This window comes from Alosa alosa, chromosome 8 (assembly GCF_017589495.1).
Source record: "Alosa alosa isolate M-15738 ecotype Scorff River chromosome 8, AALO_Geno_1.1, whole genome shotgun sequence".
NCBI classification, from domain to species: Eukaryota; Metazoa; Chordata; class Actinopteri; order Clupeiformes; family Clupeidae; genus Alosa; species Alosa alosa.
In genome coordinates this window covers 829780-855097 of record NC_063196.1, presented here as the reverse complement: position 1 = coordinate 855097, position 25318 = coordinate 829780, and the positions used below count along the sequence as shown (strand labels likewise).

Below are 25318 nucleotides of genomic sequence, written 5' to 3'. Positions count from 1 at the left end.
AGTGATGGTCTTCATTCCCAACCACACATCCTTCATGTTGTTTTGCTGGAGTTTACTCTCCAGCTTCCTCCTATATGCCTCTTTGCTCTCCCTCAGCTTTATTTTCAGTTCCTTCTGCACACTCCTCAGTAGCTCTCTGTTCCCATCCCTGAAGGCCCTCTTCTTTCTGTTAAGCACCTCCTTTAGGTCCCTGGTTATCCATGGCTTGTTGTTAGGGAAGCACTGCACTGTCCTGGTAGGCACAATGTTATCCACACAGAAATTGATGTACTCAGTTATGCAATCAGTCATGGAATTGATGTCATCACCATGGGGCTCACAGAGTACATCCCAATCTGTAGCCTCAAAACACCCTTGAAGTGTTTCAGTCACTTCCTGAGACCACTCCCTAACAGTCCGTGTGGTCACAGGCTTTTCCTTAACAACAGGTGTATATGTTGGGGTAAGATAAACCAGCATTTTAGCCCTAAAAGTAGCACCTGAGTCTGGGACAGTCGCGAGGACTCCTAACTCACTAAGACCGATTCACAAACATTTTTTTGTATTGGCATTTCACGTCGCGATGTTTTGAAATGCGTCTACAGGAGCTTCTAATCGCGAGGGAACAATGTTGCATTGTAGGCAAAACTAAGGGATGCAGTAACACCACCAACAACAACCAAAACTAGCCTACTCATTGTCAACATGTACATTAAATGTAACGTTTCATTGTGAATCAAATTAAAATGTTCTCCTCTTTGCAAACGTAGGCATATGGTGACAGATTAATTTAATAATGTTGCTGCGTGAATCACGGTAAGCGCAAATGAAGTGGCCACTTCTTAATGGGACTCACTGTATGGAAGTAGGCTAAGTAAAATAGAGATGTTTCAAATAAAATAACTTAATCAGAATTCTAGGATATGCCCGCTTGACAACAGCAGAGATAGAACTGGCCTTTGGCCATAGCAACCATCCATTTAGAACGACTGGCCTTCATAGCAACCAAAGATCTTAGCTGTGATGCATGTATACATGTAATGTGATGCAAAGTATAGAAAGGGGATGAAATATACAGAGACAAGAAATATAGTGCAATGTAGACAGTAGTATACAGTTGATTTACAGAAGGTGGTTTAGAGTAATATGAAGTATTCCTTCATTCCTTTATTCTGAGATACATCTGTGTGACGGGTGCATACCCACCGTCACGGTAGCGAGGCGCTACCTTTAGTATACAAACGGACTGAGTGTCATTGTTACCTGTGTGTGTTTGTCTGACATGTCTATGTGTTCAATTCACCTCCATACTAGTTTTAAAATCCTTTGTTAACATTGTCATTCATCATACACCTCTGCCGTAATCCCGTAGCTGTTTAACTAGTCGACATACCATCAAACACTACGGTGATTTATTGCATGCTACCAACCACTATCATTACATCGCTTACTGTTTACAATCATTTACTTTTTACTGTTTACATTTACTATTCACGTCACATATTCTGTTAAAATAACCACGCAACACAAATGTCTTTGTCTTAACTGTTCCGTTTATTTTTAGCTCAATAGATACATGTGATACATCTAAATGCGGATACATCACAGCGTTATGTTTGTCTTACCGGTGTTTCGTCTTGTCTCGTCTTGTTTGTATAAAGGAATGTGTGCCGCGAATGTCCAGTTTAAATATCGTTGAAACCTCCGGGTCAACCGGAAGTGATTCATAGTTTAGTGAATTTATATTTTTTAGCTGTTTCATATACGTTTTGACTATGTCAAATGGAGCATGGTGACTAATGATATTTTATATGTATTTCTAGTGTAATAGATCGATTGGTGATGGCTGTATTAGCTTTTTCATGATGGATTACCTGGAACACCCCTGTCTTTTGGTTTAGAGTTGGTATGTGCCAATCTTAGTGGTGATTCTCAGGCCTATTTATACTGTGTCAGTCAGTTTATAGTGAGAGCAGTAAGTGACAGGACATGCGTCCTATTTGCTCTCAGTGCTATGGTGACTTGTTAAGGTCAAACATTATTGCCGGCTACGATGGTTGTATTGTTTTTTTGACTATCATGTCAATTTTTTGTTTCATTTATTGAAAGTATTTTTTTTCTTTTTTTTTTGTCTTTTGTTTATTTTTGTTGTCCTAATTGCCAAATATTGGCCTTATTTGGGAAAAATAAAAATCCCATCATCAAACTTACTCCTCTGCGTTCTCCTGAGTGTGACCAACTAGCTCAAGACAGTACTTCCACACTTTACCCTTCAACAATCTGAGATACAGATGTTCTCAAAACAATCCCAGGCTCTCAAAATAATCCCAAACAGACATAAGGTCTTTACAGAGCAAATCCATATAGATTATTTGTCAAATAAACCAGTAAAACATAATTAGGGGATGGAATATATAACATTCACACTCATAGCCCATATTTTTTTTAAATAAATCAGTGAAAAAGTATCCTGACAAACAAGCAGCATTTTAATGCCTTGGTCATATTTCATAATTTCAATTCTTCTGTAGGTTACCTAATAGCCCAGTTTGAGAGGCGCAAGACACGTGACATTATTTATTTTTGCAGCCAATCACTGCTGTCGTTTTATTTTATTGATTTGATCTTAGTCAAAGAAGCTAAATTCGAAGGCAGGCCACAGGTAAAATCCAACGAACCGCATTCACCCCGCATGTCAATAGTTGAATAGCCCTCTCCTAGAGCTTTTGAGATATTGCCACTGCTCCAACACTGAAAGGCACTGTTAGAATGCTTGGATCAAGCCAGGTTCAGCATAGCGTATGCCACTGTCTGCTCATGTTGCTGACCGGACCAGGGCAAGCACACTTTCGCAGTTCCCGCCGGAAATGCAGTCTAGTTATGTTTGCTACTGGGAGAAGGCCATTTGTGTAGCACTGCTGATACCCAGTGTGACAGCTTTTGGCCCCTTTGATTGTGTTATTCCTTTTCTTTACATCTCATTTCATTGTACCACTGACGGAGGCCCTCCATAGTGCTGCTGATCCTCAGTGTCTGCAGCCTCGTTTTGAGAGTATTTGTATTTTGTGTTTGTCCTGTGTTCATATGACTCATCACTAGCCGGAGGCCTTTTATAGCTGTGCATCTCTAGTGCCAGGGCCATCAAGGTCCCTGGCCAGTACTGTATTTTGTGTTAACTTGTTTAGGTATGTGTGTGTGTGCGTTTCCTCTTTCCTCTGTTTCCCAGGAGCTGAGGCCCAGGGTGGAGGTGCAGCTACAACTTTTGGTGGCAGGATACCACATGTCTGTGTGCCGTGCCTTCTTTTTCACTTGTTGTGACTATATTTTCCCGTGTGTGTGAGTGATTGCGCACGTGTGAGTGGGTGACCCCCTGGAGGCTCGCTGGTCTCCCATTGGTAAGCCACAGCCCTGCCTATCCTTTTCCCCTTCCAGTGTATGCGCATCCATGTGTGTTGGTGCAACGTATGTTTGTTCATTGTTAATAAAAGCTTGATTTCCTTTATGGAACCACGTCTCCAATTCAGTTCACAAACCTGAGTGCCTTATTGGGTTAAGGTTTGGGTGCAAGTCCCATCGTGGCGTAGTCAGCAAATATATCCAGGCTCAAAGCCCCTAACAACCATACCACTTGTCACACAAGCAACATTGTTCAAAATAGAACAAATCGTTAAAGTGTCAGTGCTAGTAGGTCTGTAATCTTGATTGACATATAGTAACTCCCCAAAAATGACTGAAAATAATGAGTTTACTAAAGATTACGGTGTGCTAAAATACCAGCTTATCATTATCAGCTGAAGTGAACACACACACGCATTATATTACGGCCATGCATACACAGTGTAATTACCATCAAAAATAATTTTTAAAAACGACTTATTTTTAATAACATGGATAAAATAACATGGATAACAAGTAATAATAACATAAAAAGACTAGTTTTTACCTCAGATGATCCAGTAGTTTCTCCTTTAGACGACGTCAAGATGAACGATGCATAGTGCTTCCTGCTGTTTTTCTCTAGTGGAGGGAGACTTCAACTCTTGATTTTACCTTCATGTAGTAAAAGAAATTCACGCCACAAATCCCTTAACCAATCATATCGCCAGAAAGCCTATGATGTGAAGTTTTCATTGATAAAATTGGTTGGGGTATGGCGGAGTTATTAGACTGAACGTCACCGGTACTGGGTAGGGTGACCACCGCCACGACACTGAAAATGAGGACACTTGTGCCCAAAAGTGAGGACAAAGGTCCAAAAGTGAGGACACACACGGAATCAGGGTAACATTAGTGGGAAATAACATTAAAAAAATAAACAATTTCTATAGAAGGCACCTATTTATTGATTTATTATAGTAATATCTGTGCTGTTTTTTTGTGTTTTTTTTTTCACATTAGTCAACATTTTCCATTTCCAACATTCCCATACAAGGCAACTATTTATTATAATAAGTCAAAGTCAAAGTCAAAGTCTGCTTTATTGTCAATTTCTTCACATGCCAAGACATACAAAGAGATCGAAATTACGTTTCTCACTATCCTATGGTGGAGACGAGACATCATTTTACCAATTAAGTTCACAGACAAACATAACATTCAAGTAAACAATAAAAAGTAAATAAAAAGGCACATACAATGAATAAATAAGAGCAGCAAAATTGGGTTGAGATTTTTGCAAGTGGCATAGTGGTGCAAGTTATGTAAGAGCAGCAGAAGTGTGTTGTGTTTTCAGGACAACAGGACAACAACAACAAGTTGTAAAGTGTGCAAAGTGTGCAAGTGTACAAGTGTAGTGCAAGGCAGCCATTGTGGGTCCAAAGTCCAGGATGTTTTGTAGCTGAGGGTGGAGGGGGGAGAGAGTTCAGCATCCTAACAGCCTGGTGTATGAAGCTGTTGGTGAGTCTGGTGGTGCGTAACAACACCACCAGAATAACATAGTGACATCAGTTTTTTTGTGTTTTAATAACTTAGTGAGTTCTACAGCTGTGGTTGCTGCTGGAGCGATGCCACAGAGGATTGCCCGGCCAATCTGGCTTTCTGTTTGTGCTGGTCTGTGAGAGTGTGCCTTTCTTAGACACTCTTACCCCTGGAGATGACATCAATATCGGTTTCACAGTTTACAAAATGCATGGCAATGGTATGCACCACCTGTCCCGCTTTTGGTAGCAAAGCGGTGTTCAGAATACCACACAGAGTTGAAAGACATCTTTTGTTTCGGCATATGCAACTTAGCCTACTGGTATAGTGCAGCATTCATTCATTCAATCACGGGGTGAGTTGTCGCATCAGCTACTTCGCGAAGAGAAAATCGGTAGAGTTTTGTGATGTTCTGTGCTACGGTGGTGGCGGAGTGTCAGAAATGACACGTTGACACGAAACAGCAGTTGTAACAATAGGAATTGTTATCCCACTGACCTGTTCGAGTGTGACACCTGAGACAGGGCAAGAGAGGGAATGCACTGAATGTGTCTCAGAAAACTAATAAAGTATTGCCCAGTTGGGCAGAGGTAAGATATTCTGTAGCCCGAGTGAGTTTGAAGGAGCAGAATATAACAGCGTTGAGTACAGGGATCTTGGAAAGAGACGTAGCCTACAGTATGTGCTGATGAAATGCGGACAGATGGCCACTCATGCCAAATGTTCAAAAAGGAGGACACACCCTCTCTGAAAAACCGGACTGTCCGGACGAAATAACTAGCCACCCTAGTACTGGGGTACCGAAATTAGAGAGTGCGGTCTGCAAAGGGTTAAGGGGAACTTCTTTGTTAACCATTTTTCCTTTCATTAATTAACTCTGTCATATTTATATTTCTTCCATTAGTGTTCTTGACTAGCAAGACTTAATTTCCCCAGAATTTCAAAGATTATTCAGATGTACCGTTTTAATAAAATTCTTTTGTGACATTTGGGCTTGGACTTTTCTTGATGATGTGTGCTCAAAATACACATTTTTACCATGTGAATGTGACTTGGCATAGTTTAGGATCGTCTGTGGCTCAATGGGAAGCCTTGTACAGGTGATTCTTAGGTTGAGAGCTCGAATCCTGGTTAGCATTGTAACCAAACTGAACATAAAATTCTGCCGTTGCTCTGCAGCCCACTCACCTCAAGGCTTACACACAGCATGTCATTAAGGGGAACATCTTTCACTCATAATTATATCTCATAAAGATATATTTTCCATATATATATATATATATATATATCTTCTGTCATATTTATATATCTTCCAAATATATGTTGTATATATATGACTTTTCAGATTGTTCAGGTGAACTCTTTCAACAAATATCTTAATCTCATTATGAAATGTGTGCTTACAGAAAGGGCAAATGATCAATAGACTTTTTGACAGATGTGAATGTAACATTGCAAAAGGTAGGGAAGACAGTTGCTCAGTGCAATAATGCCTTGAACTTTTGAACCTTAGGTTATGGGTACAAACCCCAACCAAATCATGAACATCCTCCATGCTACTGACCATAATATTCGGACACTGCTCTGCACTTCACATTTTGGAAATTCTTAGTATTGTAAAACACGTCATCAGTTTACCAAAGTCTGAATGCTAAAGCAACCACTGTAGTACATGTTATTAAGGGGAACTTTGTTGTTAACCATTCATATTAAACTCTGTCGTCACATTAATATTTCTTCCATTATTCGTCTCGTCAGCAAATGTTTCATTTATCCACAATTTCACAGAAATGGTCTAAGAATCATGGGCCCAGTTTTTCACAAAATTTCATCTGGATCAAAATGATCCAGATTTGGAAATCCCATGTTTTGCTATCCAGGATCACCTGATCTATCTTACTTTTATGCCAGTTTTTTTAAAGGAACATTGGATTGGATCACTGTGATGCAAATGCTGAATTTCAGGATTACCAAATTCTGTTTACCCGTTTACTGGTAAAGCAAAGAAGTTACATCTAAAATACCACTTGCCACAAATTGCCATTTTTTGTTTTAATGTGAAGAAACAGAAATAAACAGAAACATTGCATTCCTAATCCAATAGCCGAAATCCGGTAACAGAAATCCGATAACCAAAATCCAGTAACTAAAACCCGATAACCGAAATCCGATCACATTTCTGTTAAAAAATTAGGCCGAAATGATCAAAGCATACGTAAACTAGAAAGCTATGCTACCTAATGTTAATTCTGCTCGGACCCCGTTAATCACCGCCATCATCAGCCTCTCAATCAAGTTAACCCCCTCGTACATCCTTAACCCGTTGAAAAGGGTCCCTCGCACTAGACATACAGTATACACGGAAAGATACTTCCTCTTTTGGTCTGTGAGAACCAGCACACACACCATCGCACACATAGAGTAGTGATCTCTACTATGTTATGGGAGCCCCGTTTCACCAGAGTGGCCACAAAACGCAATACCCACAATCATTCACCTTTTCGCTTTTACATTATACATAATGTTTCCTTTACGTGCACAAACTAGCAGAACAATTAAATTAAAAAAAGCTGCAATAAGGACTCTTCACTTAGCCTATAATGAAATAGCCTTATAATGCTCTCATTTCAGTGACTAAAATCCCTCTGCTGCACATGCAGGTTGTCTCAAATTAGTGAACCATGTAAACACAGATATCTGTTATCAGCCACTATAAAAAGTAGATGAAAACAAGCAGTCCAAAAAATCGTCTTGAAGCTATATGATGGCCATCCTTGGGATAGATCAATTAAAAAGAAGCAGAAATTTCACATACAGCTTTTAACAGAACCATGTGGAACTCTGAAGGGTTCGAGTTGTCTTGAATAGCTGCACTATTCACTGACTTGCATTGTATTAAATATAGTGCCACATGAAGCACAAAGTGGTGTTACAAAAGTCGGCTTGGTGTTTGCATGCTAATTTCAGCGGATTTCTGGAAAACACAGAACCATGGGGTTTTTGACATCCTCTCCCCATTCTGGTCATTTTTGAAAAAAAAATAAATACATATAACACATTTAAAGCAACAATTATAAGAATAATGGAAATTAACCATACAAAGTAAATGAGAGAGTAAATAAAAGTATATTTTATTTGTATAGTTTGAAAAAAATCTGTTCCCCTCCTGCAAATTTACAGTGCATACAAAGATCAATTGCAGAAATAATTTGCAGACTAAAATTTCATTAAAGTTTAGAATTAAAAAAGAATATGTTTTGCCAAGTGACAATACATGAAGAATGTTTTGACAATGTACAGATCACATTAGGCCTTGAGATGGTAACAAACACAAATGATGTTTCTTATTGCTTGAGGCTACTACTTCTAAGCTGCAGACAAGGCTCATTCCAAAGTGCAAAGTCCTCATACACATGCGGACACTCTTGTGAGGTACCTGATCTGGAATTCTTTATGCTTCAATCTCTCCTCAGAGGTATGAGAAGTACACATATTAGCGTACTTTAAAAGAGTGATTTTCTTGGAGGTTAATAAGACATTAGTAAATTCTGAGTAGCTTGTGAAAGAACAAGGCAGATTGCAAAAAGTCACAAAAGGCCTACTGGAATACTCGAGGGCTACCCTGTGAGGACCAGTCAATTGTAGGACCTGTGCTGTAGAACAGTAGCATTAGGGTAAACTGCATTGTGCATATCGTAATAATTTGTGGATTGACACAAAAGTCAATCATCCATGTAAAATTTTAAGAACACACTTAATGTCCCCATTTATTCCTGACATCTCCCAGTATCCCAAACATGATTTTCAAATAAACATTAGGGTTACTTCTTATGGCCATGTAAACCTGTAGAAAATCTTGTCACTCTATACATATGAACAAGGACTCACTACTTGTTCCACAGCCACCATAGCATGACTGAGGAGCTGTGCACAAATTCTCTTGCATAAAGGCTGTTTTCTTTAGTGAACACCACACATTCATATTTGAATAATTGTTCTGTATTCCAGTCACCAAACCCTCCCATGTTCTGGTCTAAACCAAATAAGACTTAAATGTATAACATATTTAAAAAGTAAAACACTTGGTAAAATATATGCTTATCCTTTCAGATAGAACCTCTGAAAAGATGAGAGCCAACATGTAGACTTAACAAAAACAACACCAATCAACATCCCCTCCCCATTATAAACAATAAAAGACATGATTAGGCCTTTTCTGTCTTAGTCCGAATTACAGGATTATTTGATTCATCCTGAGCTTGAACATTACGGGGAATAAACAAAACATGACTGCTGTTTCTATTTTTGAATATATATACCACGATGTCAAATAAAGGCCATCTTTGGAAATTTAATATTTAAGATTTGTGAAAATCCATGTATATTTAACATGGGTGCATATCCATTAGCCACAAATATTTACAATGCCATCATTTTGTGCAATGAGATATATGCCATCTCCCAATATTACCGCTTGGAAAAAGAACATTAGGCACAATAGTGATATCCTTTACAACAAACAAAAGAGCATCTCCCTTTAAAACGACAATGAAATATGTCATATCACTGCACATATTATATAAATCATCTCTAAAGAAAAAGTGAATATATTGGTCCTCTGTAAGTATATATACACACACACACACATATATATCATATATATATATATATATATATATATATATATATATATATATATATATATATATATATATATATATATATCTCAAAATGACTACTTATAAAAATAAAAAATAAGGAACAAGGAAAATAATTTCCCCATCACTTTATACAGAGTCAGTAGTATTTCAAAGCAATGTTCAGGCATTCTCTCAGCACAGTAGTAATGTAAGGCCCCAGGAACTTATTTTGGCAAAAGAACCCCATACACACGTTTCCCCTACAATTTCCTCTATTTCAATTACAATGATTATGTGCAAAACTGAAACCATAATGTTAAATAGAACCGGGAATAAAAGGGTGTGAGAATGGCATCTTTCTTCTCCTCTGTGGCAGGTCTTGATGACATTGTAGGGTTGCACTCCCATAGGCCATTTCTTTCCAGCTTCATGTTGACTGCAACATCTTCTTCAATTTGTCTATCTCAATCTATCATGAGGGAATTAAACAAAAGTAAAAAAAACTTTTCATGTATTTTACAGTATGAGGGTCCGGGTTAGTAAAAATTCAATATAAACATATCACCTAAAAGCTTAAAACAAAGTAACCATTTTCTAAACTATCATTAGCCGACTCCAGTGTAAACGTTGGCTCAAAGAACACACAAATGAATAGCCTTTATGGCAGGTGTGCACTTTTTGTACTGGTTGGGTTTAATTATAGCATTGAGTTCATGTCATGTTTCAAAACTATTGTTGAATTTTATTGGCTAAGGACCCTATTTTAGTGATCTGAAACGCACGGTCAGAAACAGATGGTTCAAATACATTACGGCCTCTAAGCCTATTAAAACATCTATTTACTGTCTGTTTTGAATGGAAACGCTTCCGTCACGCAAGCCCTATTTCCAGCAGGCAGGCATTTCAGCGTGGCTCGAGCCGCACACAGGCAGTGTGCAACCTCTAACCTGCTAACATGGGAGCCGAAATGAAAACGGACCCGACACGCAGCGGACACGCTCACTCCACGCCGGCAGTCTGCAGCCGGCTTAAGGGTGTGGCCAGTCCAAAATAGTCATCTTAGTCACGTGAAATAACCCACAACTTGCTGAACATGTCATACACACTATATTTTTCTGTGAATGAAATGACATTTAGACAAAATGATTGATTTACATTTGGAGAGGATTTTCAAAGTCTGTTTATTACTATATTAAAGGGACACCAGGCAACGTTTTCGTGTTAATTAATCATCTTCGTAAGTCGGTATATGGTTAAATGACTCATTAGGGGCGAATGAAGGCTCTCTCGCCCGCCCCTACTGCCTGTAGGAAGAATATCCCACTTGCAAGTTCGGTGTATCCTACCCGCCGACCGAAGCAAGATCAGTTTACAGCACAGAGGCAGGCTAATGAAACGCTAGAGATTGTTGCAAACGTGTGTATAATGGCAGAGCCGGCGAAGAAGCAGCGAAAACCCTTGACGGAAGACGCAAAGAAAAGGAAAAAAGCTTCAGACCGAGCGAGGGGGAGTTTCGTAGAGAAAAAGCATCAGGCTTGCCTGGTGTCCCTTTAAGTCTATCTGATTCTGATTACAATGGTGTATATCCGATTGATTGTATGTATTATACTTAAAGGGAAACTTGGCAGGATTAGCTATATTTCCCCCTCTGCTGGAGAAATTGTGCATTATGCTATTTCAAACTGGAAAAAGGTAACGATAAAGCACATGGATCTGTTTACAAGCTAGCGAAACGGTTAGCATAAGTTCGGAAGAACAATGTGGATGATACAAGGTAAGAAACACGATTTAAAATGAGTTTCTTGTTTCTCACTTCTCTTTCCGGGACGGTCGTCTCAATGTTGCACGGTTGGTTTTCCGCTTGGGGACGATAGGGGCAGCGGGGAAAGTCACAATTTTCACTAAAACGGGTCATTTAACCATCCAAATGATTTCTAAATGGGTTTATTACGTTGAAATAGTTGCCAAGTTCCCCTTTAAGAAATAAGTATTTTTGTGTGAGGAGGTCATCCAGCACCAGTCATGGGATGTGTTTTGGGCGTAACATCCATTAAACCAATGAGACTGACATCTGTCATTACCTTTCAGAGCAAGGGGCGCAACATCAAACAGCGCAATGGTATTTAACAGTCAGTCGAAAACACAGCCTGAAAAAAATCAACTCTATTTGAATGTTCGAATGACTGACTAAAAATTATATTATATATAAAAGTATATTCCTCCTGTGGACGAGTCATTGCCTGGGACTCGTTGCTAAGGGTTACTTCCTTACTTATTTCCCGACAGTGCGCCTCCAAAATAGCTGAACTTGTGCTTTTTGCTTTAGACCAGGTTTTTCTTGGTCAGTGGTGTAATGATTATTAGTGGGTTTAAGATAGCGATTTTAGACCATGAGCTTGACCACACCTATTTTTTTAATTGACACGGCTGTGGGCGCAGTGTTCAATTGAACTGGAGCGTGAGGGGAAAAATACATCACTGCATTGGATGTAAGATAGGAACAAGACGTGTCGTGCTTGGTGCCATGTTGCGCCAGGTGTCAGATAGGGCCCATAGAGTTTTTACTGTTCATGATAAAAAATGCTGTACTTTCTATAAATACTGGGGCTAAAACTGCATTTAGTCACCAGTGTTTCCCCTAGACATATTTTCTGCAGTGGTGCTGTTAGTCTCAGGATATTGTTAACAGAGTTCAGCTAAGGGGGTCCTGGAGCACTACATTATTAGTAATTATTACACGGCTCGTCAGAGTGCTGCAGAAAGTTCCATTCACATGAATGGGCCTTCCCAACGTTCGGAGGTCTGTTAAATCTATCACCAGCAAAGTATATAATCACTGCTGTCAATGGCAACTGGTTTTGTGCTTCTGATTAACGTCTTTCATATCACTCCGCAAGAAGTCCGTTAGCTTATTGCAATGGAATGGACACGAAACGGTAGCAAAATCATTTTTAAAGAACCATTGTGTTAAGTTTCTTTTCTCGTTTTGGCAAGTATCTGTATAATAAGTGGGATAATGTATTGTCCGCCGGTAATTATCATAAAATAAGTCCCTTCAGGTCGAAACAAAACCCCTCGTTGCGCGTCGGGGTTCTGTTCTCCCTGTCGGGACTTATTTTCTGATAATTACCGGCGGACCATACATTATCCCTTACTTATTACTTAGGCTACATTATTATTAGAAATTGAAAATTGAAGCTTAATCATTAGCCACATCTCACCTGTGAGCTAAACTATTAGACTTATCTTTCATGTCATTACATTGTATCGGTGGTGTGAAAGTCTAATTGAGTGCCTATCACAGTAAGATAAGATAAGATAAGATATACTTTATTATCCCTCAAGGGGAAATTTGTCTTGGGCTATAAAGTGCCTTCTCTGAAAACAGCAATCACATACATGCAGGACAACAATCACATACAAGCAGGACAACAATCACATACATGCAGGACGACAATCACATACAAGCAGGACAACAATCTCATACATGCAGGACATAGCTCTGATACAGGGAAAATTTGGAAATTCTGGCTGTTAAATACAAGGGGCATACAAACTTTAACAGAGCAAGCAGGGTCCGTTTTCTGTCTGACTCAGGTGACGTGAACATTGGCTACCTGCATGATAAGGTTTTCACTTCACTGCTGCTTGACACTACCTTACATGGAGACATATTTCACATTAACAGTGGAGATGTTAGCAAAACTATAGCGTTTGGTAAATGGAGATGCAGATAATCTTCCTAATTAATTTCTTTGCGTAACAGCCCACATTATGCGCTTACTCCAGCGAGACGAGAGAAATAAATGTAGGCCTATTTTAAATCTGTCATCGGCATCGCCATAGGCTATTTGCTTTGATATAAGCTAATGTTAGGCCTACAACAAGTGTTTTCTTAAACAATGCAGAAATCCACTTCATTCACCTACCCACGAGTGGTTCAGTTTGTCAGTTTCACTTTCGTAAACACGCATACACATTGAACCCTACCACTTCCACCTAATGTTATGCCTCTATATTTTATGAATGAAGTATTTATTGATCAGGAAAACATTTAGTTTATTTTTCTTTCGGTCCGCCGTTCCATAACACCATTTAGTTGTGCCGCAAATTAACAGACAGAAGCACTGGGCATAATCTAGTAGTCTAAATTCATTGCAATTTTTTATTTTTTTTAAATCCGAGGGTCCCCATTGGCTCAGGGCCCCTGTTCACGTGAACACTTGGCGCAAGCCATGATCTGTCCCTGCTGTTGTACCTAAATTAAAACCCGTTTTAGATGGGAGCCACCAACCCCAGTGTTGGAACCTACCATCCCCCCTCATATGAGGCTGACTTCTGAGCTTCAGAAGACGTGAAAAACACCGCCACTCCCCTCCCCCTAAGCCACTGAATCAATGACCGCTTATTTCCATGACTGTAAGGGCTTTCAGATATAACCTTGGGAGTATATGAGTATATGAGTAAACCGAGGTCCTACCCTTCGGATGATTCAGATATGATGCTAACCTGCGGACCTTATACTGACCTTATACGGACCTATGTGTGAACGACATACACATTACAGAATCTCCATGTGGTTGTCGAGTGAGGGGCGGGGGCTTGCAGAGTTCACAAGAGGCGAGATATGACGCAGAATATATGCGGCCGCTGTCACATCTGCTGTTTTTGTTTACAAAATGTATGCATTATGTAGGCTAAAGAAGAAAAATCTATTGTGCGTAGGCTAATACTTGAAGTACTTTTAACATTATCGACACGCCCTCTCACTAGGTCTGAATTTTAACTGCATGTTTTACGCTTCGTTCGACACAGCACATTTACATAATGTCGGGAGGAAATACTAGAAGGGGAGCAGTAGAACAACCGGCTAAGTTCGGACTTCCATATGACCGTTTATGTTGTTCAGATATACGGCCCAAACATTTTAACATCCGCAGAACTAGGGCTGGGATAAACGATTATTTTTTAAATGATTAATCTAGCGATTATTTTTTCGATGCATCGATTAATCTAACGATTCATTTTTTCAGTCCAATTCGATTCGATTATCAATTATCTCCCCATTAATTCACTAATAGCAACTTACGTGTTTATTTACACATCTGAATGAAAAAAACATGAATTCTTTAACATTGCAATATATGTTTATTGCTCTTAAGATTCCAAAATAAAAGACTATACAGGTGCAAAGTAATGCATTCTTAGTTAGAGGTAGCATTCAATAAAGTTCAGTAGTGTATGTCTAATTGAGTGCATTTTAAGACGTTCATGTGGCAATCTTGCAATTAACATTAACACAGTTAAAAGGCTGCTGATGTGTGGATGCAATTCATAACGTAGTTAGTTCAAATAACGGTTCGTACTTCTCCTTTGGACAAGCACTTTTGAGTCTTGTAAAACACTTTTCCATTTACATCGGGATTTTGCAAACATTCAGAGTCAATAAAATGAGCCCTGCATGAGTAACGAATAAGCAGCTGCAAGTAAGCATGCTAAACTTGACACCCAAACAGTATTCTAACGTTAGCTTTGAGATACTGCTTGATTGCATACTGTAACTTAACTTAGTTTAGTCTCCTCAATGTACTATGTTATGATAAGACCTTAGCAGAGTTTACTTTAACTTTAATGCAGCAGTTTTAATGCTGCAAATTTGCGCAGCATTGTCACGATGCTAAGCGGATTTAATAGCAATTTAGCCCACTGTGTTCTATGCAGTGTTTCTATGTGGCAACAACAATCCTTCAACAATCGTGAATATTTTGTTAAATGCACATGCAGAGGAGGAGCAGCGGGCTCGTTACGAGAGAGAGCGGACGGGGCGAGGAAAGGCTGTGTGAGTAAAAAGTGCAGCTCAATGAAATTATTTTATCTTATCTTTTATTTAAATAGTGGGCCTACAACATAGAACAACATCAATGTGTGGTGGCGGTTTTGATTTCGTGTGGTGCCCAGCCACAGATTAGTCAACGCATGGAAAAACACTGAAGGTGTAAAATTAAAAATATTTAGCAGCACACGTTATGCTTGACGAATCGATGCTCATATTTTGCGTTGACGTATTTTTTGCGTCGACTTCATCGATTACGTCGACGCGTTGTCCCAGCCATATGCAGAACCTCCGGTCTTTTCCATCAGAAACATATTTGTAAAAAGTATAGCTGGTATGATATAGAACGTTATCGGAATATAGAATCAATATGAAAATTTTCTTCAAAAACAAAGATAGGAATGTAGCTCAGTCAGTAACAGGTCACTTTATGACGCAGGAGACTGCAGAGTCGGTACAAAAAAAAAAAAAAAAACATTCGGTTTTACCTAGCTCGAGTTGCTGCAGCCAAAAGCAGCCAGGCACTACACTCTAGGCATGTTCGTGAGCCCCAACTTTCATGCCCATGTAGCACTGTTCTGGTCTTTGCAAAAGTATTTACCTGTAGGGCCATTCGCTTTGAACGTTCATCTTCCAAATCATTTCTCAGTTCAGCAAGTTCTCTCCTGTGGAAAGAGCAATAATAATGTTAATAAGAACGACAATAATAAACTCCTAAGACTGTTGATCAAATCAAACCTTTATTCAGTCAAAAGCTTACCAATACACCAAGTGATTTTGAGTTTAAGAGATCAAATTCTTAGTTATTAGAAATTGTGGAAAATGGTACAAAAGTGTGGACTATCCAACTAACAAACTGTCTATATGCAGAAGTATTGTTAATGAGTGTCAGTCACCGGGCAGGTCTATTCGTTTTCTAGTCCATTAACTATCGCAAAACTTCACATAGAGTCCCAAATAGACGCCTGTCTGTTTTAAATGCCTGGCGTTAGGGCTGTAACGATATGCGATTTGAAACCGAAATCGCGAGACTCATGTCCACAATCCTGTGTCGCAGTGTAAAAAGGCAGAACCGTGACACACCCTTTCTAGTGTTTCTCGCAGTGCTTTGCAGCTTACGCGGCCGCATAAGCAACACACATCTCCCGCTTTACTTAGTTACCGGTAGCCTACGTTGTCCAAAAATAAATAAATAAATCATAATTTCATACCTCTCCTTGCTTTCATTGTAGACTATGTGTTCAACTTTCCCAAACAGTACAGAAGTAAACCCCCCTCTTCTTGCCCCGCTCTCTCTGGCTCTCTCTCGCTCTCCCTTCCTCTCACTCGCAATGGACAAGCGTGACTTGGCCAGCACAATCCAAATAAAACATTGTGAATCACAATAGTGAAAGCAAGGATGCATAGAAGACGACTAGCTAAATTCCTCTTAAATCCGTTTAGCATCATTAGCATGCTGCACACATTTGTTTAAAACTGTTGCATTCAAGTTGACTGATCATCTCAATACCAATGTTTCCCAAAAGGGCCTGTCCCATGGAGAACAAGTATTACCTTGAAACTTAAACACAGATGGGGAAACTGAACAGTCCAATCAGTATACTATGATAAACTAGCCAACTATGCTACTTCGTTTACAATATTTCCAGGCTTCAGCCAGACAATAGTCAATAGACAATAGTAGGCCTAGGCTATAGGCGATGATAAGAAGTGTGCATAAAGCATAAAGTGTGCAGTCATAAATATCAAAACCCCCCCAAAAAAAACAAGAAAATCGTATCGAACTGTGGGTTAAAAATCGTGATACAAAACCGAATCGTGAGGTTGGTGTATCCAGGGTAGGAATTTCACCGCGGCCATGACGGCCATGCCGCTACGTTGCCCCTTGCGTTGGCCGTGATGCTCCTTTGAAAATTAAATGTTTACAGGCCACTGTGGCCTTGGTGCCCCCTTCTTTCAATATTCTGCTTTGCGTCTGTTTAATAGCGATTTTAATTTAGCCTATGGCTTGTCAAAATAATCTTAGCATCACAACGCAAATTAATTCAGTGTTACGCATTGGAGAAAATGACAGCGCATGGTAAGAAAGAAAGTGCGTCTTCTCAGTTGAAATACTCAGTATCACATCACATGAAAGAGCTTTTTCTCAGCTTTTAAACGATGTGAACAGCTAATTGCTGTGGTGAACGGTTCACGCGAAAAGTAAATAATATGATTAAATTTAATCATAACGTCTACATAAGGTTCTACGCCCATCTCCCTACCCATTCATCTCGGTCGCGAACCCTTCGTTCAACACATATATCAGACAAACCATATATCAGAATAAACAGCAGACCTTACCGAACACAAAGGTGTAAAGCAATCCCCTGTACAGTAAGCCGTTCCAGAGTATTCCGGTTAAATTAAAAATAAAATTTGCAGCAAGGTCTACATTCATGTCTCCAACTTTGGTCTTTAGGTTTCAAAATGTGTTTAAATCCTTCTACATGATTTCATAACAGGCCAAATACAGAATAAATGTTACAAATATTGCCTAGATATTGGTAAATATTAAAATCCGATAAACAGCTAAACACATAAACAGTCTGTTTTTTAGTTTTGGGTTGTATTTAATCTTCTAAAACCCGTCAGATCGTCTGTTTAAAGCCCAATTCACAGCAAAGATTCCCAATGACCCGAAACCGTTGCAGCGGTGTGAATTAGATGTTGCATGTCGTTGCAAGCCGTTGCAAAGCATTCACCATGTCTAGTCACAGTTGCAAGGCTTTAAAATGTTGCATCAAGCTGCTGGTTTATAGAATGTTGCAGCTCATCTCGTCGTGAATCTTTGGTGTGATTTGGGCTGAAGTATGGTGCAGACAGCGCAAGTTATGATTAGATGGTATTAAAAGACTGCGGTGGGGAAAAGTTAGAGTTCCAAATTGTATAACTTTTTTCAATATGAACTATGTCTGTATGTCTGGTTTAGTCATTGTTCAATTCATCCCTTGTGTTTAAAATTTGCAGATAGGCCGATGGTAAGCTTGTTTTTATGCTGGCAACAAAACAAAAGGGTTCGCGAACGTTATTCTTTATTCTAAATGCGTACCGCCATGGCAAAAAGGGAAAGAAGTTGGCTATGATTTGAAATGTACATTGTTGTCAAATTTGCCAAATAAAATACGGGAGAAACAATACGGTTCATGCTCTCTCAAACCGTTTCATTCGTGCCGAAAAGGAGGGAGAATGAAACATTATGCAGGTTCCACTTTTGCATAAATTAATTCCTGAACGGTTTTGGTCTTTGACAAAGGACCGATATAGGCTATTTGCTAGGGACAAAATATGAGCGTTCTCTTTGCAAATTATGTTTGATTAAAACGCGTTTCATCTGTTCTGGCTATGCTATTTGGATCATCTCACTCAATGAACAACATCTCAACACTAAATAAATGATGATCCGTAACATCAGCTATTCATATAGGTAGACATTCAGTGTGTTTTGATAATATTTTCCATCTTTGCAGAGGAAAAGTTTTGTGTAAAGGAAAGTAAAGGCCTGTCTCATATAGACGCCTGTCTCTAATACTAGCCGGTGCAGTTTGGTGATTTGGAAAAAATAAAAGCCTGGGCTATTATTTGGAGTTTTACGGTATGTTCAGTTCACGTGTAACAGTGTAGGCGTGTAAACAATTTTTAGCTCGTAGTAGATAATAGCTTAAACTTGAAGTGCTTCAGTGATATTTTAATTCCATGTGGACTGAGCAAACACCGGCGCCGAGTTGAGTGCACTGTAACTTGCCACGCACATCAGCGCCAAAGTTTTTAACTGGCAAACACTGGGTGAACAATGGATTTTATGGAGTGGCGCCGACAAAATCAAACTGAATTGTAATTTAGGCGGTGCTGGTATGCAGAATTGTATTGAGAAGAACATAATCTAATGTAATTGAATGTCGAAAGGGGAGTGCGCCGCACTCATGTCACTCATGTCCACAGCACTTAAAAGCGCCATCCAGCCGACCGGAAGTTCAGAACTGTGTTGGTGTTTATTATCTCCATGACTACAGGAGGAGGGCTAGGCAGAAGCTTAGTAGGAAGCAAAGATTCTAGAGTGGAGCTTTGCTAGGAAGTGTCTGTGGCAGTTTGAGGACAAGAAACGGTGCAGCCAAAGGGGATTGTTGATAACAGAACAAGTGACTATGTGAAATAAAAAAAATCTTTGGCGGCAGGCGATTAATGTGCTACATTTTTTTTTTTTAATGCGTTATGCTTGGTCCTTAATTAACGCACGATTGACCCTAGTTATTTTATTATGCCTGCAAACTTGCGGGGAATGTGAACATCCCATCTCCTCAGTGAGGAGAAGGCAAGTAGTCTGCATCTACACTAGGAAGGGAGAGGTCCAGCCATTTGCTCCTGTTCAGTGCTGTTTTGTGAAGACCAAGCTGTACCTTTATGTACATAGGCCCATGAACAGCAAAATGTATCAGTCGATCATTGTGGTGTTGCTCCTCGTTTACTTTATCGTGTTTACTGGAGCAGTAGAGCTTTTGAGTTTCAAAGTTAGCTGCCGTTTAGCTACTAGTTGGCTATGAGCAAACGTTACTGCCAGGACACTGACGGGGTTGCTAGCTTCTGTTGGTTAGTGTCTGTCACCTCTGCGGATCTGCTGCCCTTCTTTGGAGACGGACTCGATTGCACTCCCGAGGATGACAGAGTTTTGCTGCCAGTGCTGAGCCAACTGGGGGACCAACCGCCCTGCTGCCACTGGTGTCACCGGAGTAGCTACATCGGCTAGCTCAAGGCCGCTGCTTGCCTCCCGTCTATGTTGGGACAATGGTCATCTGCTCGTTGGCTGAGTAGAGTGAAAGCGTTCGTGAGTACACTTTTATACTGACAAACACACACACTTGGTTTTTGCCACGAGCGCCCGGCGAGTCGGACGGGCATTGTAGCGGTTGCAGCCCTGCCTTCAGCTCATAGAGCTGACTTCTGTGCACCGGAAAGTAGAGGTTTAAAGATTAACCGACACATATCGGTATCCGTTTTTAACGTGTAAGATACGGCTAGATGGATACGTAAAGCCCCGTATCGGAATAAAACTTAAATGAAGCGGTCGTTATATCGATTTACATGTTACGAATCGGTTCACAACCTTTTCTGCTCGCTCAGACTCTCATTTACGTTGCAAGCAGCGCGTTCATCCCACTTCTGGTTTTGAAACTACATGTGGCACGGATTTGTGGGTAATGCAGTTCGTTTTGGGCTACATTCTTTGCCCAAAGTTGTCAAAGGACTTCATTACCCATACATCTACTGCAACTTAAGCACGTGACAACTCGCAATCGGTCGTTTGTTTGACAGTTTTTACTCTTTTGTTTTGATGTATTTGATGTTAAATATAGTTTGTAGACGTTAAAAAACAACTGTCCACGTATGTGGACGTTGCGCAACAGAGGAGTTAAATGACCAAAAATCTGATTTTGTAACTAGGAAGTTTTTTTTATTTCTATTGTTCAAATATGAATTTAACTACTTTAAATGACAAAGAAACAAACATTTGGTAAACATAAATAATGACCTAACTACATGTTATACATTATGTGAACTGCCTATTTATGACATTACAGAAATATATAGAGACCAATGAATGGTGTGCATGTTTTGCAAAGAGTAATATATTAAGACATTAGGTGGTGACTAAGTGGTGTACACACACACACATACTGTACAATACACACACTCATCACACACACACACACACACACATACAGTACACACACACATAGAGTACACACACACATACAGTACACACACACATACAGTACACACACACACACACACATACACACACACACTCAGTACACACATACAGTACACACACACACACAGTAAACACATACAGTACACACACACACATACATACAGTACACACACACACACACACACACACACATACAGTACACACACACATACAGTACACACACACACACATAGAGTACACACACACACATACATACATTACACACACACACACATAGTACAGCACACACACACATAGTACACACACACACACATAGTACACACACACACACACATACAGTACACACACGCATACAGCACACACACTCAGTACACACACACACACACAGTACACACACACACAGTAAACACACACATACAGTACACACACACATACAGTACACACACACAGTAAACACACACATACAGTACACACACACACACACACACACACACACACACACACACATACACACACACACACACATAGGACACACACACACAGTACACACACGCATACAGTACACACACGCATACATACATACATACATACATCACACACACACACACACACACATAGTACACACACAGTACACATACACACACACACACACACACACACACACACACACACACACACACACACACACACAGTACATACACACAGACACACACAAATCTGTTTAAAAATATGTTACATGCTAAAGAAGTAATATGCTGTTCATAACATTACAGACATGATTGTAAAATTAAATCAGTTGTTGAAACTTAAAACATTTTTTTAATCTTTTGAGATGTTTGTAAATATTATCTTCTAAATGACATACTAAAAAATATTTTTCAGTAGTTAACAACATAACCAACATGATATGATTGTAAAATCTACTTTTTTTAACTGGACAAATATTTTTTAATAATTTATATGTTATCTGTTACAAAAAATGTTCAAAAATTGATCAAATACTGTTATAAATAACTCTTTTTAGAATCAGAATATCCTTCTGTGCCATTAAAATCATTACTGTTATGATGTACTTGAAAAAACTGTTGTTTTTTTGCATTAAAGTCACATAATGGTCCATATTTTCTGTCATTACTCTTTATTATTTTTTGAAACTTAGTCTTTTGAACAAAAACACAATAACAACAACAACCAAATCAAAGTTACCAGTAGGCCTATTAAGACTTGGTAAGCTTCATAAATATTTAACTTGAACTAAGACTTATAAATTACAAAAAATAATGATGACATTATTACTATCATCATCATTTGTATTATCATTAAACAAGATAAAGGTCACTCCTCAAAGTTTGAGTGTGCGTGTGTAATAATTAGTCCCTATTGCCTTATAAGCTACCTTATAATTACAATGTCAGCTTGCTTATCCCTTTACCTGCACTTTTAAAATTATTTCCATCAAGCTACATTAAACCATTTTCAATCATCAGTTGCTGCCTGCCTTCTAAAACCTACTATTTAGTGATCTAATTCCATGTAACTTCGTTAATGCTGCGGCTGAACGACAGTCTGAAACGACATTTGATCATTGGATTTCACACTGCGTGTAAAAGAAAAGCTAACTTTTATGCACAAGCTATGTTTTGCACAAGCTACGTTTGATACTTTTTCTCTATGTCTAAATGTTCACTCCTCGCACGTCTAACTTACATTTTACAATGCAGGGACTGTAACTACAGATATACTAGTTATAAATCGTAATCATTACTTTATTTAAGCAGAATAAGTTCGTTGTGGTTTCCAAGCTCATTAATGTTAACGTTAGCGGTCTTCCACTGATATTCATGGCATTAGCTAGCTTTGTGGTTAGCTAGTCTATGATGAGCCATAATTTAGCAATGGATAACATCATACTGCAAATTGTAAAACATACGCTTTCAAAATAACAGGCCGGGGAGAGATGATACGTCTCACTGCTATAACTGTCACGCTATTAAAGAAATACATCTTCAGTCACATTGTCAAAAGTTAAAAGGACACAGTCAACTACACTGTAACAATGTAACGTAATTACTAGCTAATTCCGCTTCACTCTCGACTTATTTAACAGCAGCAAAACTGTACATTGTTTTCACGAATTTTGTCATGCTTATTTGAGTTAAGAGAATTGATGGGGATGTTCTTTTAATTGTTAATTCAAGCAATGTATGTCTCGTGACCAAATCACCATGAACACACTTCACTGATGATCTCACTCGCGGATAACTGGTTCTCTCTGCCCGACTCTGGCTGGATCAGCAGGTTGCAGGATGTGTGGCGCGTTATACATGAGTGTTGCCAGCAGGGATGGTGTAGAGTGCCCTCTGGTGGACAAACTATACAACGCCAACACTCATGACATGGTTGAAGGGTGTTTCATCCGTTTTTATTTTATTTTTAAAATATTCATTTATCGGCCATTATAAATGCCGATGCCGATAGTTTGGAAAATGCCTAATATCGGCCGATAAATCGGTCGGGCTCTACTGTCCACATACGTGGACAGTAAAATAACTTCTATATAAAATCATATTTTTTAAAATTTCTAAATGATTTTCAGTTTTAGGCTCATATAGAGTAATAAAATCAATATTAAAAAAATCTAGACATTTTTTTTCATAATGTGTGCATGAAAGGGTTAATATAAATCACTTTTACTATTATTATTAAATAAATGTTTCATTATTATATTTCACTATATCCTGGGTGTATTGGGAATTCCTTTCTGATATGCATCCACCACTAGTGTAACGAACATTCATTTTCACATTTTATATTTAAATTCTGTAAGATTACATTATACACAAGCTTTAAGGTGAGTGTAGTATTTTTACACTGGAGGCATTGCACTATCAAAATGCAGCCGCAAGGGTTTTTACAAAAGCTAAGAAAACAGACCTAATGACACCCATTCTCAAATCCCTGCAATGGCTTCCAGTTATATACAGAATTGAACTTTTAGTGTCACGGTTTTATAACTTAGCCTACCCGACACACTTGCTCGCTTGTCTACCAGTTCCACCACAAAGTGAAGTAACCTATGCTTTGACACTCTCACATGCTTGTCAGATGACCCCCCTTTGGTTTCAGCCAATCAAATGACAGCGTTTCTTTAACTGTCGACCTGACCGTCAGAATCGGTCCAAACACCACAAAGTTCGCTAAAATATTGGTGGTGACAATTTAGTCATCTCAAAATATTGATGATGACTAGTCACCAGTGTCCCCATCTAAACCTATGCCCATGTTTTAAAGGAGAAGTTCGGTGTGATATTGACCTAAAGTGTGTTGAAACATGATACTGAGTGTGAACTTTTGTCTCATAGCTCATCTCGGCTTGTCCTCTGCACTCCGAAATCTGGCGCTAGTTAGCCGATGCTACCAACAGGTTTTCGATGGGGGTGCCTCGGGCATCGGCCTAGCCATGCAAATAAATCACTGTTTTACACCATTTACGAGGCTCAAAGTAGCTCCACACTTCATTGGTAGACTTCCAAGGGCCCTGACATTTAAAACGAGACATTGAGAACTTTGAAAAAGCACTGGTAGTTTATTTACAATACGATTTATACAGAAAGTACCTTCAGGAAGTTTCCCGTTCGCCGCCATCTTGAATTTAGTCACGATAAGTTGAGCGACGAGTACATATGAACAGGTATGATAAGGGATCAGATTCCAAAAATAATTCCATGGAAATGCATGGATTCCAGTTGCTGCTACTGGAAGCAACTAGAATTCATGCATTTCCACATAATTATTTTGATGAAATGGTAACAAATAGGCTATAGCCTAGACTATGTAGGCTAAAGAGTCATATCGTGGGGGAGTTTATTGTTTCGTTTTGGCAAGTAGCCGTGTAATAAGCGGGATAATGTATAGGGAATATGTAAGGGATAAAGTATAGAAGCGCCCGGTCATTATCGGAAATAGGTCCCTTCAGGCGGGAAAATACCGGCTCGCCCTGTCGGGACCTATTTCCGATAATGACCGGGCGCTCTATACATTATCCCTTACATACCCCAGGCCTCTAAGATCTAAGGAAAAATCCCTGTTAAAAAGCTCCCTGCCAGGACCAAACAAGTTGCTTTTGGCTACTATGCGGTTCAGCTGTGGAACAATCTTCCAGATGACATAAAATCTGCCGACTGTTGCCCGTTTTAAATC

At 39.2% G+C, this 25318-nt stretch overlaps 1 protein-coding gene across 1 annotated transcript in view; it reads right to left on the bottom strand.

Annotated features, from left to right (window-relative positions):
* Positions 1-9611: 9611 nt before the first annotated feature.
* The window catches only part of LOC125299016 (CD2-associated protein), a 157421-nt gene continuing 141714 nt past the window's right edge, over positions 9612-25318 (bottom strand). The window contains exons 17-18 of the mRNA XM_048250056.1: positions 15971-16034; positions 9612-10005 (exon numbers count right to left, since the gene is read on the bottom strand). Of these exons, the coding sequence (XP_048106013.1) occupies positions 9964-10005; positions 15971-16034 (106 nt within the window). The 3' untranslated portion in view covers positions 9612-9963. The remainder of the gene's footprint in view (positions 10006-15970; positions 16035-25318) is intronic.